The 12,265-nt window shown below is 39.8% G+C and overlaps 1 protein-coding gene across 1 annotated transcript; it reads left to right on the forward strand.

Annotated features, from left to right (window-relative positions):
* Positions 1–12: 12 nt before the first annotated feature.
* On the forward strand, positions 13–11,330 carry LOC121901979 (nuclear cap-binding protein subunit 1). Its single transcript, XM_042419106.1, has 23 exons — positions 13–197; positions 1,955–2,043; positions 2,338–2,438; positions 2,527–2,683; positions 2,792–2,899; positions 3,342–3,463; positions 3,717–3,786; positions 4,331–4,546; positions 4,769–4,866; positions 4,965–5,028; positions 5,129–5,239; positions 6,021–6,085; positions 6,166–6,228; positions 6,325–6,399; positions 6,659–6,762; positions 7,421–7,543; positions 8,017–8,119; positions 9,115–9,208; positions 9,348–9,451; positions 9,613–9,730; positions 10,242–10,382; positions 10,489–10,602; positions 10,694–11,330. Exons 1-23 carry the CDS (start codon positions 164–166, stop codon positions 10,805–10,807), a joined length of 2,388 nt encoding a protein of 795 aa, XP_042275040.1. The 5' UTR covers positions 13–163; the 3' UTR covers positions 10,808–11,330.
* Positions 11,331–12,265: the final 935 nt, after the last annotated feature.

Genomic DNA, 12,265 nt, shown 5'->3' on the forward strand with positions numbered 1-12,265 from the left:
CCGGCACCGGATGTGCTTCACTTGAATCAGACCGCTGTTAGTTTTCTGCACTAGCGGCCAGGCTGAATGATCTAGAAGCTTGTTATTAATAAGACTTATTGTTTTGTTTCATACTCGTTTTATCGTCGAGTTACCACACGCGTACAGCGAAGCGGAGTGAAACATGTCCCGGAGACGACACAGCGACGAGAATGACGGTAAGTGACCGGTACACGAGTAGACACAGCGTTAGGCTAACGTTAACGAGCGGCGGCTAACCTCAGCTAGCGTGTTTTTAGGGACGTTAATCTTCTGCTTGGTGCGTTCACGCATTTTATTTGATTCATTATTTTACGAGGATATGTTTGGGTCTTCAAATGTTAACCAAAAAGTGCAAAACACGTGATATCCGTTGACATTTGTTTTCACCATCACGTCTTGAAAGCGTGAAGATTGAGCTAACTGTCGTAGTAGCGGCAGAATTAACCGGCAAACGTTACCGTTAGCTGCTGTGTTTTAGCTGCTTTTAACCAGAGTAGGTAACATGATGGGGGCGGTAACCGAGTGCTTGGAGTCATGCAAACACCTCTGTGAGAATTTATATTTTAAATAAAGCTTTAATGTGATCCTCTGGCGTGGTGCTGTTTAAAAGTTTTTATATTTGTCTAGAATTTAGAGGGAAAATCCACCTGAAACACGATTCATACTGTGCTGCTGCAGAGAGAGAATCAGAAACGTTATATTAAACGCAGACAACTTCCTGCCTTAAAGCTTTACATATGTTCATGTCTTTCATGTTAGATGCCCAAATTATTATTGTAAATATTTTTATTATTATTATTAAAGTCCCCCTCCACGCAAAAATCAGTTTTTTCTTCTTGTTCCTTCAGTTGGATGTTTGAGCTTCACTGTGCAGAGTTTGTATCAATGCAATAAATCAAATGGCATCCAGTGCTTTTAGGGCAGTGGCAGCAGCTGGACCATTAATGATATTAAATTCAAGGTACCAGCTGTGAATCAGGAAATAATGCCTGTATGAGTGTTTCTATTTATTGTCTACTGAGGTTCTCCAGGATTTGTATCCAACTCAAACATCAGAGTCACGTAACAGTAAAGAACAAGACAACTCTGTGTTGTTGTTTCCTCGTGTGTTCATACTACATTTCAAATGCTGCCATGCTTTTTACTTTAATACATCACATGTCCAGTTTGCATACTCTACCTGTTTGTTCAGATCCAGTCGAAACACAAACACGCATGCAAAACAGGGACTTCTAGTTCCTCTGCTTTTGACCTCTGGTTCCATAGTTCCTGCAACTTTCTTCTAACAGAAAAGTCATGTTGACATGTAGTTTTGGGGTGATTGTTAATAATACGTGAGCTTCGGCCGGGCCGTGTTTGGACCTGAAGTGAAGCAGGTGATTGTGAGAGCAGAAGAGCTGTGCTGCCTTCAAGGCCCTGACACATCAACGCTTATCAGTGTTTCCTCTCCATATAAGTTGCTGCAACTAATGATTATTTTTATTATCCATTAATCTGCCAATAGTTTTCACAAGGAAATGATTAATCTCTTGGTCAATAAAACATCAGAAAAACACCCTTCACAACATCCTGGAGTCTAAGTTGATGCAACCAAATGTCTTACTTTGTCCAAAAGCCCAAAATATTACATTTAGATTAACGTAAAACCAAGAAAAACAACAAGTTTAGCTTCAAATCCTCACATTTGAGAGGCTGCAAGGAGCACATTTTTGGCATTTTTGTGTAAAAATTACTGAAACAATTATTAGATTATCTAAATAACATTTATGCAGCAGTTCCTTTTATTGCAAGAGAATTTTCTCTCACAGGAGACATTAAATGTAATTTTGACCTGCTGACTTTCTCTGCTCAGCTTTAGAGGACACTTGTTATTTTTATAGTGATGCTGTCAGTTTAATGTTTCTCATATTGAGTTACTTTTTGAAAATTCCAGGAGGTCAGGCCCACAAAAGGAGGAGAACCTCGGAGCCCATCGAGATTGAAGATCGCCTGGAGTCTCTGATATGTCGTGTGGGGGAGAAGGTAAAGAGTCTGTACAGGAAGAAGTCTTTATGTGTTTTCAGCATGTGTGGCTTCAGTGGGGATTCAAACCTCAACTCTGGCAAGATGATTCTCGCTCTGTCTGTTGATCCTTACATCAGCTGTACTATTCTGTCTCACACTGATCAAAATAAAGACAAATACGAGAACTTTTTGGTGTTTCTTGGTCTTTGGGGTGCTTATCAAATTTCTTGCTCGTTTCTAACGGCCCTCGCTGCAGACTACTTCTAGTTGAATAAGTTTAATGTCACAGATGTTTGCTTCATGTTTCTGCAGAGTACGTCGTCCCTGGAGAGCAACTTGGAGGGTCTTGCTGGCGTTCTGGAGGCGGACCTTCCAAACTACAAAAACAAAATCCTTCGCATTTTATGTGCTGTGTAAGTTCAAACCTCTTATCACCTTTTGACTGATGAAATGATCAGCATCTTTCATGCTGGTTCTCACTGAGTTGTTATCTGTCGACAGCGCCCGCCTCCTCCCTGAGAAGTTGACGGTCTATACAACTTTAGTCGGACTCCTCAATGCCAGGAATTACAACTTCGGGGGCGAGTTTGTGGAAGCCATGATCAGACAACTCAAGGAGACGTTGAAAAACAACTTGTACAATGAAGCCGTTTACTTGGTAACCCAACGTTGCAAAAGCAGCCGACATATCGCTCTTAAAAACATAAATATATCAATAATGTTTTGGACTTTTTAAACAAAGTGTCTTCTTTTTATTTTTTTATAGGTGCGTTTTCTGTCGGATTTGGTCAACTGCCATGTGATTGCTGCTCCTTCTATGGTGGCCATGTTTGAAAACTTTGTCAGTGTTACTCAGGAGGAAGATGTACCACAGGTATGTAGAAGGTTGAGATGGATTGATAACATTTTTTATACTGTACCAGAGTCAGGAATGAATCAGTGAACTTTATTGATCCATTGTGAATCAGGTCATGGCAGCAGTGACGGACAGAGGAGAAAAGTAGATCGATGAAGAGTAAAATGAACACAGTATCATGGAGAGAAAGAAAGAAAGGACAAACTACAGTAGTGCTAAAACATTTTGAAAACCTTTTCATCCTGTAAAATGTTTCCAATCACCAAATTGTCACCACAGAATTACATATTAGTAGTTTCAAAATAAGAGTTTAGTGCAAAAGTCCAATTGAAACACAACTAATTTTACATTCTTTCAATGGGAAGCACCGTGATTTTCAAAAGGTCTTTGCTGCAGTCCAGGTTCATGCCAAATTGGCCGTTTTCTATTATATCGTAAGAAGTCTTCTTTGTGTGCGAAGGTTCGGTCGGACTGGTTTGTGTACGTGGTGCTGTCCTGTCTGCCCTGGGTCGGTAAGGAGCTTTATGAGAAAAAGGACGTGGAGATGGACCGACTGCTCAGCCAGATCGAAGGCTACCTCAAGTAAGACGTCTGCCTTGTTTTCTATTCTAGCTTTTATATTTTTGGCCTTCGTTCATGCTTCTTCCTTTGTTTGCTCTTCATTCTTTTGCTGCCTTGTTTTTACTTGCATGTATATATTTTCTTTAATTCTTTATTGACAGTTATTTACTTGCTCAGTGCTTTTTTTTTATTTCTTGTTTACATTCTGTTGAATCAATGCTTTTATCAGCTGAGTGTTACACAGTGTTGTTCTCTACTTCTCCATATTTTTCAGGAGGAGAGTAAAGACTCATGTTCCCATGCTGCAGGTGTGGACAGCTGAGAAGCCTCACCCACAAGAGGAGGTGAGAGACAGACGGCGGTGTTACATTTCTCACTTTTACTATGATGAAAATGAACTCCCGTCGACACGGCGTTCCCATGACGTTGTTCAAATGAATTCAATTTAATTTCAGCCAGAATTATTTTTGAGTCGTGTCATTACGGAAAATGCAAGATGATGTAAGAAAACCAAAATATCGTCTGCTAATCAGTAGCACCATTTTACAGAAGTTCTTGCGTGTCTGCGTCTGAACTTCCTGTTGGTACATTACAAGATCTCACATTTGAAAGACAATGACAACGGCGGAGACATGCAGTTGTCTTGATTTATGTGTTATTGGATGCTGACAGACAACATCATCCAAATCTTTAGAAGAAACAAACAGCAGTCATGATTATTGTCAACTGATGTCCTCTTTCATGTTATAATAAGACTTCTAAAAGCCTTTATAGGAGCTTGCTGTGTGAGTCTAGTAATAATGTACTTCTTCCTGATTCCCGTGAAGTAAATGTGTCATTGAACACATCGTTAAAACTTCACCTCCTCTCTCTCCGTCCCTCTCCCAGTACCTGGACTGCCTTTGGGCCCAGATTCAGAAGCTAAAGAAAGACCGCTGGCAGGAGCGCCACATCCTTCGTCCATACATCGCCTTCGACAGCGTGCTGTGCGAAGCCCTGCAACACAACCTGCCCCCCTTCACCCCTCCGGGACACATGCCAGACGCCCAGTACCCCATGCCCCGGGTCGTCTTCCGCATGTTCGACTACACTGACGCCCCAGAGGTACGTTAAAGATGCCGTTTACCTTTGGGAAAAACACGTATTTAGATTAATTTACTCATTATATATATATAATGAAATCAAATGTTGAGCATGTGTTAATATGGAAATAACAGCAAATAATGTTAGACAGAGTCAACACAGCCAAAAAGCAAAACGTGTGTCATAGTAGGAGTTTTTTTTCTGTTGTTTGAGTCCTCAAACCTTCGTCATCTTCATCCTCAGGGTCCCGTTATGCCCGGCAGTCATTCTGTGGAGAGATTTGTCATAGAAGAAAACCTGCACTGTATTATCAAGACTCACTGGAAAGAGAGGAAAACCTGGTGAGCAGGGAGCTTGATCACGTTTTTAACTCTTGTGGAGCCTGAACGTTCACACGAGCTCTCACTTAAATATTCAAACTCTTACTTTTACTTTTCAGCGCTGCCCAGTTACTCAGCTATCCAGGGAAAAATAAGATTCCTCTCAACTATCACATCGTGGAGGTATATAGGATTTATTTTCTTTACACGATAGATGAGAGAAAAAAAATCAAAAGTTGCTTTAAAATATAACTTTCCTGTTTTTTGTTTTTTCTTCTTTTAGGTGATCTTTGGAGAACTTTTCCAGTTGCCCATCCCTCCTCACATCGACGTCATGTACACCACTTTGCTTATTGAACTCTGCAAACTGCAGCCAGGATCGTTGCCTCAAGTTGTATCCTTGATTGTTTGTGTCACTGCAGTTAATTACGAGGATGCACTTTTAACTCAAATTCATTGTCTATCATACCCAGAAAGTTCTGAACTCTCAGGAGTTAAAAATCCCAAACTTGCTCCAGAAAAAACACATTAGCACATGTCTCTAAATTATTAGTGATGAGGCGGCAATATATCACAGGTATATTGTGATATACCAATGTATTTCAATGTTGTTTACTCTGCTACACTGTTAAAAACCTCATAGTTAAACATGTTCTTTCCATCGAACCAATTGGATTTTTTTATTGTTTTATTTAAACAAAATCTTCAGTTGTTAAAATCACAGATGAAGGTCACAGCTGGTTTTTGGTAAAACAATTATCATCATTGAGGCCAGAACATAGTAGAAAATAAGGCAATTAGTTGAATGATAGAATGTTAATTAACAATAGTTAATATTTTAGTTATTTAAGTCATTTGCAGTCAGGACCTTATCTAGTAGAAATGGACAAACATCGGATGGTTTCAGCTTTTTAAATGTGAACTGAATATCTTTTAGTTTTGGACTGTTAGTTGGACAAAACAAGACATAATTTGAGACATTATCTTTGCCTATTAGAAATATTTTATGACATTTCTTGTACTAATTTCATCTGTCATGCATACATAAGTAACCCTGAACTATGATATCTTAATAAGAGAATATAGTCATGATGAAATGACATTTGATGTCGGCTAGTAAAAACTTGTAATGTACCTTTTTAAAAAGAGACTTTGTCTTAACACCTTCCTGTCAGTTGGCTCAAGCCACAGAGATGCTGTACATGAGACTGGACACCATGAACACCACCTGCATAGACAGGTAACGTTACCGCACCAGTGAAAAGGCTTCACACAAGAGCTTCCTGTCTGTAACACTGTCGTCTCCTCTGACATTTTCAGACTTATCAACTGGTTTTCTCATCATTTGAGCAACTTCCAGTTTCGATGGAGCTGGGACGACTGGTGAGTGATTCTGTGATTGGACACGGAGAGCTTTTATAGCAGCTGTTGATTGTTTTAGTATTCAGTCGATGATGTGATTGTGTGTTTTCTGTAAAGGGCTGACTGCTTGACCATGGATCTAGAGAAACCCAAACCCAAGTTTGTCAAAGAGGTTCTGGAGAAGTCTATGAGGTATGAAATCATCTTTTCTTGTAATATGACAGAATTTCTATTACAATTTCTTGCTATAATATATCTGATTGTATCTTGTGAATCTGATGCAAACTATGGGTTTAAAACATCTTATAACACCCCGTAATGCCCAGTATATTTTCTTCTTAGTGAAGCTTTAATGCATTCCCTCTGGAAGAAGTTGAATATTGCTCATGTTTTCCTCTAATTTGTCCTTGAAATCACGTTAAACTTGTCTGTTCTCTCCTTTTCCTGCAAGACTTTCGTACCATCAGCGGATAGTGGACATCGTCCCTCCAACCTTCTCAGCCCTCATCCCAGCTGAACCCATCTTCACTTACAAATATGCAGATGAAAGCGCCTGTAAGTACACTTATAATTCTCATCCCGCCCCCCCTCCCGGCAGCAACATCTGCTAAAGCCTGGTCTGGAGAGCTAATCTGTCTGTATGTATTTTATATTTATTACTCATCAGCACTGGTGACTATAGATTACAGTCTAATACTGTCTCCAAATATGCTTCCAAGAAACGATGTGGCTGTTTTCTTTCCTCTTCCCTACATGATTAGTGTCAACTGCATTACATTCAGTACAAGTGGCCACCTGATCATAAACAGTAATTATATAGTACAGCAAAGTCACAGAGCTGTAAAATCAAATGGAAATAAATTAAACTACATCGACCTTCATGTGAAGAAGAGATGAATCTGGTGTTAACAGCGTTCTTGTCCGAGTGTTATTTTATACATAATCACCATAAGAAATCCCTCAAACATAGAATGTAATTAACTTATGCTTTAATCCTGGGTTGGTGACCCTTTTTAAAACATTTATAGTCAGAAAGTCAGGAAATCAAAGCATAATTATCAACACATTCAAGGTCAATGAACAAGTGTTTTAAAATCGATACTTCTGGTCACCTGATCAAACTTCAAGGAAGCAGTTTGGTCGCCATCAAACGGTTTTTTGCAGTGAACGTACTGTGTAAGGTTTGACGTGAATATTTTCTGTTGCCCTGCAGCTTTGTTACCAGGTTACCCAGTATCCATCACCGTCGGAAACGCCATCAAGAACCGAGCGTCCAACGAAGAGATCCTGACCATCCTCAAAGAAGTGCCCAACCCCAACCAGGAGGATGACGACGGTTCGTTCTTCTCTTTGTTTGTTTTGTTTTGTATCGGAGGCAGTTTTCTCAATGTTTCTGGACATTCAAACAATTATTCTAGAAGGAAAATATCACACTTTCTTTTCCAGAACAGTATTATGGTATTTTAAATGCAAAAGGAGCCACAATCACCGCTTAATCCTTGACAAAACGAGATATTTCAATCAAATCAAATGTATAAAACAAATCAGAGCCAAATAAGTGATGACATTACAGAATTCCTTTGACTTTATTTGGTCAGTAATCTTCTTTAAGACTGTAAATATGTGTCAGAGGGTTTTGCTTCAGGCTTTTCTCACAGACATTTATCTTTAGATTTATCCAAATATGGTTTCCAAAGCTTGTTGAGGAGTAATACCACGACCCTTCCCTCATTCCTAATGTTTTTGTTTTTGTTTTTGTTTCTATTCTGTCCGTCATTTGCATTCCTTTCATTTTCTCTCCATCTTCAGACGAGGGGGAGAGTTTCAACCCCGTGAAGATCGACGTGTTCTTGCAGACTCTTCTCCATCTGGCTGCCAAATCCTTCAGCCACTCCTTCAGCGCCCTCGGCAAGTAAGTTCACCCGCCGTGAAAAACCTCCGGTCAAAGCGTCAGTGTTGATATACTGGTTCAGCTGATGTTGAAACAATCTCACTGTAAAGTCAGCCAATAGATATCAAAAGGTTCTTGACAAGAAGTTGAATCACATATTTTCTTCTGACATCATGTTGATTTACATTGTAACGCTGTTTAGAATAAAAAAAAAGGGAAAGGTCAGTGTATTAAAGGTAGAGAGAACTGGAAAAACTGGAAAAGCACGTTTTAATACTCACACATACTGACTTGAGTCCTGTCACACCTGTAATGACTGACACCCACCTCATACAGATAAAATGTGTTTGTTCCACACACTCGATCCTTTCGGGACACTGAGTTCAGGGTGATGCAGTAAACTAAACGGTTTAAACACTCAGCAGGCGGAAAGCAGAACTGATGTTCAGGACATGAAAGTGAAAAGTTTTCCCTTCAGACGAGCTTTAATTTACAGCTTTGATGTGATTTACAACATGAAAAGAGGCTTTTCCTCATCGTTCATGTGTGGAATGAACTTTAAATGAGTCTAAATGAGTTTGAACTTCTATCATTATATTTGTCACTTTACTATGAAAATCATCATCTACGTAGCATTTATTAATCAAGAAAATACTGAACCCTTACAAAGATAAAAATTTTAGTAATTTAAAAATGTTTTAATAATATTTGAATAATGTTAGATTTGTATCTTAAGAAAACTGTATAATTATAAAAAAGAATAATTAATATACTAATAAGCTAAAAGCCCAATTCTGTTCTGAAAACTAGCTACAGCTCAAGTAAATCAAATGTACAGTTTTAAGTGCTGAATTTAAAAAAACTTGAGGTGATTTTCAAAGGTTCAGACGTTGTGAAAGTTGTTCTACAGCGGGATTCATCAGTCGTAGACTCGCCACGAACATAAAACACAAACATGTTTTGTACTGAATGAAGGATCCAGAGCTGCTGGCCTCACCTGCGTGTGTCTCCTTCAGGTTTCATGAAATCCTGAAGACCCTGACGTACAGCGACGAGGGGAAGCTGCACATCCTCAAGGTGGTTTATGAAGTGTGGAGGAACCACCCGCAGGTACGAACCACACCAGAGACCAACAGAAAACCCTTAAGAGAGAGATTATCAGTTGAAACATCATCAGTCAGTAATAAAGAAGAATAGAATTTTGGTCAAGATGTCGGTTAAGATGATGTGTGTCTGTTCTGCATCTCAGATGATCGCTGTGTTGGTGGACAAAATGGTTCGGACGCAGATCGTCGACTGTGCTGCTGTGGCCAACTGGCTCTTCTCTCAGGACATGGCTCACGAGTTCACCAGGTGAGACAAACGTTTAGCAAAAGTTAGCGACAGAGCGCTTCTCCTCCATTTAATGCTAAAGAAAAGGGGGGGGGGGTTGCATTATTTTTGATCTGTAGCATCTGGAATAAAAAGTGTTCTCTGCCAGTAAACTTAAAACAAAAACTCTCAACCTCATCTAGACTTTTCATCTGGGAGATTCTTCACTCGACCATCCGTAAGATGAACAAACACGTCCAGAAGATCCAGAAGGAGCTGGAGGAGGCCAAGGACAAGCTGGAGAAACAGCAGCATAAGAGGGTAACTCAGTAGTTTTGTTTGTTTTTAAGATTTTTATTTGATAGTAAAAATTGCAGAGAGATGGGAAACAGAGAAAGGCATGACAACACATTGGGGTAAACATCTTAACCAGTAGGCTACGAGGTTTGTTCTATCAGGTATTACATCACTTTTCTCATTTCCTTCACATGACTTACAAAACATCCTCACAAGGTGTCAAACAGCAGCGTTGAGCTTTTTTAGCTGGTAAATTAGACCTCCAGTCATTCAGCTGCTGATCATTTCTAGACTTTGTTAGTTGGTTTGTCAAGTAGTGAAGGAGGTGAATCTGATGGACAGATGTTGAGACCACAGCTGCAGTTTACAATGAGCTGTTTTTTCATCATAAAGCAGTGATGTCATTTATGATCCTTCTGTTTCATCGTCCATCTGTGTGATTAAAAGCCCCACATGTACAGAAACTGAACAAATGGATCAGGTTGGTGAAAGTCGGCTAGCGAGGGTTAACGTTTGTGTGTCTGTACGCCAACAGAGGGACAGCGGAGACGACGAGGACATGGACAAGAACAGCGAGGACGAGGACGGTCAGCTGGAGGAGCAGATCGAGAGGCTACAGGAGAAGGTGGAGTCGGCTCAGAGCGAACAGAAGAACCTCTTCCTCGTCATCTTCCAGGTACCGATGGCTCTGTTTTTATTTATTTACTTCTGCCAGCACTGTAGTGTAGTTGATGAGATTTAACACACAAACCTTTTAAACGTCGTTTTTCCTCTCCTCACAGCGTTTCATCATGTTATTGACGGAGCATCTCGTCCGCTGCGAGACGGGCAGCGTCGACATCAGCACGCCATGGTACAAAAACTGCATCGAGCGGCTGCAGCAGATCTTCCTCATGGTAAAACACATACACCAACACACACACACTCTACAGTAACACCTCGTGTGTATCCTCTTGACGACTGACGCTATCCCTCTCCGTCGTGCAGCATCACGTGACCATCCAGCAGTACATGGGAACCCTGGAGAACCTGCTGTTCACCGCCGAGCTCGACCACCACATCCTGGCCGTCTACCAGCAGTTCTGTGCCCTGCAGCTCTGAAACACACACACACACACACACACACACACACACTCTCAAACAGATTGGATTAAATGTACTTGTGTTCGCGCAGTACCTTTGCTAAACCTACACATTAGAACCTACCAGCTCTTGCATCAAGAATCTCCTCATTAGGTTGTTTTTTTTGTTGTTTATTTACCTCTATTTTGTGTTTGGTGCCATTCAACGTGTTTAGAAATGTACGAACACACCTGAGGACGTTTTTCAAAGTAGGAATTCAAAGGACAAATCCTGTCATTAATTTACTATAGTGTTCCTTTTTTATTTTGTTTTCTTTTTGGTTTGTTTACCATTTTGTTCATTTTTACATTATATTCGTATTCTTATGAATGGGTCTTTTAAAAAAACTGTATGAACTGAGTCCAGACTGAGCTGGAGAAACGACCGTAGGAGAGGAGATATCAGGTCGGCTCTGATTGATTATGAATCTAGAGAGCGCTCTACTTTTTTATATTTGTTTTATGTGGAATTGGGAAATAATTAAAACTCTCCAGAGTCTTTATCCGCCTGTTTGTTTGTATATTCTTCACCTCCATCTCGCCCGTAAACTGCTGCAGTGTAACAACAAAGCCTCGATGACACTTACTGAAACGTCTGCCCTTCTGCTTTTTATTCTAATGCTGCGAGTAACCTGAACGCACCGTCGCCATGGAGTCATGATGTTGAAGAAAACCTCACTGTGTTAATTACCAAACTCTATTAAAACTGTGTAGGTGCTACAACGAGATGCAACGATTAGTTGATCCACAAAAAAGTAATTGATTAATCATTTGTCAAAGGAAAAATATTAAATTTCTTTAGTTCCAGCTTCTTAAATGTGAATATTTTTTGGTTTCTTCTCTTCTTTATGATGGCAGACTGAATATTTTTGGGTTGTTTACTGTTGTTTGGGAGAAAACGAGACATTTCAGGTAGCGTGAAACGAAACTGATGGATTTTAGAGGCCGAACAACCAATCAAATCATCCAAATAATGGTTAGTTGCAGCCCTGGTTTTGAAACCACAAACAGATAAGTTCAGTGGTTGTTTCCTCTTAATAACAACATGAACTCCTGCTAACGGTCATCTTGATTATGAATAATGAACGTTTTTGATGAAATAATAATCTCAGACAACCTTCATAATGTAGCAAACAGCTTTTTTTATTTGAAGGTTTCTTTATGGGAACTCCAGACTTCAGATTTCAGTTGAAACCAGCAGATGTTTTGGTTTTTCTTTTGTCATTTGAACCCATTTTAACCTTTTATGAAACATCTGTTTCCAGCCAGTCAGTGTTGCCCACCGCTGATATGAAGAACCACATGTACAGCTGATTAAAACTTGTACAATAAAACCGTCTGAGCAGTTTTTGTTCAGTGTCGCTGCTGTTGTACAAGAAGTCTGCCTCGAAAACAGAACTTACATACATCACAAAACCTTTAGAGGAAAATATACTGC

This window comes from Thunnus maccoyii, chromosome 8, assembly GCF_910596095.1.
Source record: "Thunnus maccoyii chromosome 8, fThuMac1.1, whole genome shotgun sequence".
NCBI lineage: Eukaryota > Metazoa > Chordata > Actinopteri > Scombriformes > Scombridae > Thunnus > Thunnus maccoyii.